Here is a 3,824-nt window from a genome sequence, read left to right on the forward strand (position 1 = left end):
GGCGGGAGGGAAGCCGGGGCTGGGAGCCGCGGTCCCTGACCCCTCTCTCGGGCAAGTCGGGGGGCTGCAGGTGGGACAGCAGGGCGGTGGCAGCCAAGAGACCCCCCAGCTGGGGCTGTGCAGGCCGAGGGGAGAGCAGGTCAGTAGGGAGCCATGGAAAGGGCTGCTGCCGGGCTGCTCCTGGGGATACCTCTGGGGTGCTCAGCGTGCTTGGGGAGGGCAGGGCAGCCCACCCGTGCTCTCATATACTTGGTGCTGCCAGGCTGTGCTTGCAGACCCCTGACGTTACCCTTCGCCCCCCACAGTGGCCCCGCGGGGCAGCCGCACATCATGGTGGACTACTACGCAGCGCTGGGGGTGAGCCGCGGTGCCAGCGCGGACGACATCAAGAAGGCGTAAGTGCGTGGCAGGTGTGACCCTGCCTGGGGGACAGAGCAGCCTGAGCCCCTGCTCCTGCCCTGCTTCCAGTTATCCAGAGGCTGGGGCTCCCTGCAGGGCCAGTGGGGACGGAGCCCAGCTCCAGAGGTGGGCTTCACTGCTGCACAAAGGCATCTACAGGTGGGGCTTAGTCCCTTTGTTCCCAGTCTCAGCCCAGGGCTGTGGATGGAGGCAAGAGATGGGTCCCGCTGGTGTTTGGATGTGTCCCCTGCCTCTGACAGAGGGTGCAGGGATGGCAGAAGGTATCTGGAGCTCTGCTAGCATCAAGGCTAAGGGGCTGGAGCTAACAGGTTTTGGAGCAATGTGTCCCCTGCCAGGGACATGGCCCCCTTGGCAGGTCCTGTGCAGTGGCCCAGGCATTGCAGGGGAGCCCTGGGGGCAGAGAGCGCATCCCACAGATCCTGCCTGACACCCTGATGAGGTCTTGCTGCTCTCGCTGGGGTGAGGCATCACTCAGGGAACAGAGGTCCCTGTAGGACTGGCTTCCTAAGAGCGGGTGAGAAGAGCTGGCAGCCTGGGCTAACCCCCACTAGCTGCAAGTGGAAGGAACAGGCTGCTTGTGCTCACCTAGCCCCAGGAGCTCCCCAGCAACCCGTGATCCATCCATGCCCACAGTGGAGCCCAGGAAGGCTCTGGAGCAAACCTGTGAGCATTGTCCAGAGCTGCTGCTGAGGGCAGCTGGGGCCACGCTGCACATATTTGCTTGGGAGGCAGAACTAGTCCAGGAAGCTCCCATTTGCTGCCTGAGGCTGTGGGGCACTGGGTGAAGCAGGCTCAGGGTGCCCCTGCCTGCTGAGTCAGAGGTGTGTGCTCAGCAGGGGTTCCCTGGCACAGGAGGCCCATCACTGCCTGTTTGTGCAGGTACAGGAAGGCGGCACTGAAATGGCATCCAGATAAGAACCCGGACAACAAGGAGTACGCTGAGCAGAGGTTCAAAGAGATCGCTGAGGCGTACGAAGTGCTGTCAGACAGTAAGACGCCACAGTGCTGTTTCACATGGTACCCCCACCCTTGGGGCTGCTCGCCCTGGGATGTCCTGCTGCTGGACTCACTCAGGTGGCAATCCTGGATGTCCCTGGGAGGCAGCAAGTCTCTCCAGCTTTACTGCTTGACTTGCAGGGGCTTGGTTACTTCCCCACACATCTCCCAAAATGGCTCTTGGGAGAGGTGCTGAGGTGTTGGCTTCTGGGATGAGGTCTCCTCTGCGGGGCTGAGGCTTATGCATCCTTACCTGGTCCCCTGACTTGGGTTTGGGAGCGGTGCTGGTGTCACAGGGGCTCATGCCGTGCCCTCTCCCCTTGCTCCCTGTTTTCTGCACCTCCCTTGGCCAGGGGAAGCATTAGTGCTCCTGCCCATGCCTGGCAACTGGCTTTCTCTTTCTTCTCCTTCCAGAGCAGAAGCGCGATATCTACGACCGTTATGGCAAGGATGGACTCATGGGAGCAGGTGAGTGGGTGAGCAGGGCCATCGGGCATTAGTGCAGCTCTAGATGTAGCCCTGTCTGAAAGACCCAGTGTGGGTCTGTGCCCCCCACAGGTCCCTATCTTCCAGGGGGCTCCCACCCAGGGCTCCAGTTAACTCTGAGCCTCTTCCCTCTTCCAGCAGGACCAGGGGGCTCCAGGGCTGATGCCAGGGCTCCCGAATTCACCTTCACCTTCCGCAGCGCTCATGACGTCTTCCGGGAGTTCTTTGGTGGCCGAGACCCCTTCGCTGACTTCTTTGGTGTGTGAAGAGCAGGAGGGGGGCTCGGGTTTAGCTCTGGGGCACCTCTCTGGTCCCAGGGCACCTGCTGAGCTCAGGGACAGAGCAGACAGCTGGCCCTGGCTGGGGGTCCCCATGGTGGTACCCTGCTCCTGGCTTGCCAAGCTGTGGGGGCAATGCTGGGGGGGGGGGTCTGCCTTCCAGATGAGATGTCACCCTTCTCTGAGCTGCGAGGACCTGGACCCCGGCACCATGGGGGAGGCCACTTCTTTTCCTCCTTCCCAGGATCCTCAGGTAGGAGACAACTGCCAGCACCTACCTGGCAGGGGAGTCCCAGGACACCATGTCCCCCTGTGCAGGGTCTGTCCCCTGCCTTCGTCATGCCCTCCACCCTGGCAGCAACCTTGTCACTCCCTTTTCCAGATTTCTTCGCCTCATCCTTCAGCTCTGGTGCTGACGCAGGGCTGGGCTTCCGCTCCGTCTCCACCTCCACCACCTTTGTTAACGGCAAGCGCATCACCACCAAGAGGTGAGGGCACTGCTGCTCCACCTCATTCTTACAGACCCCCTCATTGGTGGGCCTTGGACCCTGCAGTTTGCTGCTGCCGTGCTCTGACTGCCTGGCCCTCGACTGTCCATATGTCTGTCTACCTGCAGGATTATTGAGAATGGGCAGGAGCGGGTGGAAGTGGAGGAGGATGGGGAGCTGAAGTCAATCCACATTGATGGTGAGAAGCAGCACCACAGACTGTCTTGTGGGGGTCTGGCAGTGCCACCTCCCCATGCCTTTCCTGTCTGGGGACCCCTCTCCTCCTTTGGGGTGGTTGGGGGGTGCTGCATCCAGGCTTGGGTTTGGGCTGCACCTGGTTGACCCTGGTTGGAGTCCCAGCCACGAAGGATTGGTGAGGTGGACGGGAGTTGCTTGGGCCCCATCCCAGCTCTGATGAGCTGGAGTGGACACGATTCCTGTCCTCTGCCCCTGTCCCCATAGGTGTTCCCGACGACATGGCACTGGGGCTGGAGCTGAGCCGGCGGGAGCAGCAAGCCTTCCCCAGCCCGCGGCCCCCCTCGCCCCCGCCGGCAGCCCCGCGCCAGCCCCCCAGCTCCTCGCCTGTGCGCCTCTACACAGACAGCGAGGACGAGGACGAGGACTTGCAACTGGCCATGGACTACAACCTCTCCGAGATGGAGGTCGCCACAGAGCCCATGGTTCCCGGGGGGAACCAGAGCGGGAGGTGCCTGGAGGCAGCAGCACCACTGCAGCGGGGCACGAACTTGCCCCCAAAGCAAAACAGTGGCACTGCCCCCTTCTCTGAGTGTGGGGCTGGGATTGTTCCCCCCCACTGTGGGGCAGGGAGGGGAGAGTAGGGGTGGGGGCTTGCTGCCTGGGGCTTGGCTCCTGCCTCCTCCAGCAAGAGAGAGGGTCTCCTGCCCTGCTTCCTTGTTGCTGTTCAGGTGGGTGGGTGGCATCCTGGGGTGGGGGGAGTGCCACAGCTGGGGCTTGTGGCTGGGGAAAGGACCCTTGGTGGGGTCCTACAAAGAGGCGTGGCTCCCTGCCCTGGCTCCTGGAAGAGTGGGATGCCCACAGGCAGGTGTGGCCTGGCTCTGCCTGCAGATGGGCAGGGGATCCAGCTGGTGCCTCCCTGGCTGCTGCCTGCCCCTGCTTGGGCTGGAGAGGACCGGGG

General features: G+C 62.8%; 1 protein-coding gene across 1 annotated transcript in view; it reads left to right on the forward strand.

Annotated features, from left to right (window-relative positions):
• The first annotated feature begins 330 nt into the window (after positions 1-330).
• DNAJB2 (DnaJ (Hsp40) homolog, subfamily B, member 2) overlaps positions 331-3,824 on the forward strand; it is a 5,236-nt gene continuing 1,742 nt past the window's right edge. The window contains exons 1-8 of the mRNA XM_009996272.1: positions 331-395; positions 1,300-1,409; positions 1,831-1,884; positions 2,041-2,160; positions 2,344-2,433; positions 2,563-2,668; positions 2,797-2,867; positions 3,131-3,374. Of these exons, the coding sequence (XP_009994574.1) occupies positions 331-395; positions 1,300-1,409; positions 1,831-1,884; positions 2,041-2,160; positions 2,344-2,433; positions 2,563-2,668; positions 2,797-2,867; positions 3,131-3,374 (860 nt within the window). The remainder of the gene's footprint in view (positions 396-1,299; positions 1,410-1,830; positions 1,885-2,040; positions 2,161-2,343; positions 2,434-2,562; positions 2,669-2,796; positions 2,868-3,130; positions 3,375-3,824) is intronic.

This window comes from Chaetura pelagica, unplaced genomic scaffold, assembly GCF_000747805.2.
Source record: "Chaetura pelagica isolate M959 unplaced genomic scaffold, ChaPel_1.0 scaffold3, whole genome shotgun sequence".
NCBI classification, from domain to species: Eukaryota; Metazoa; Chordata; class Aves; order Apodiformes; family Apodidae; genus Chaetura; species Chaetura pelagica.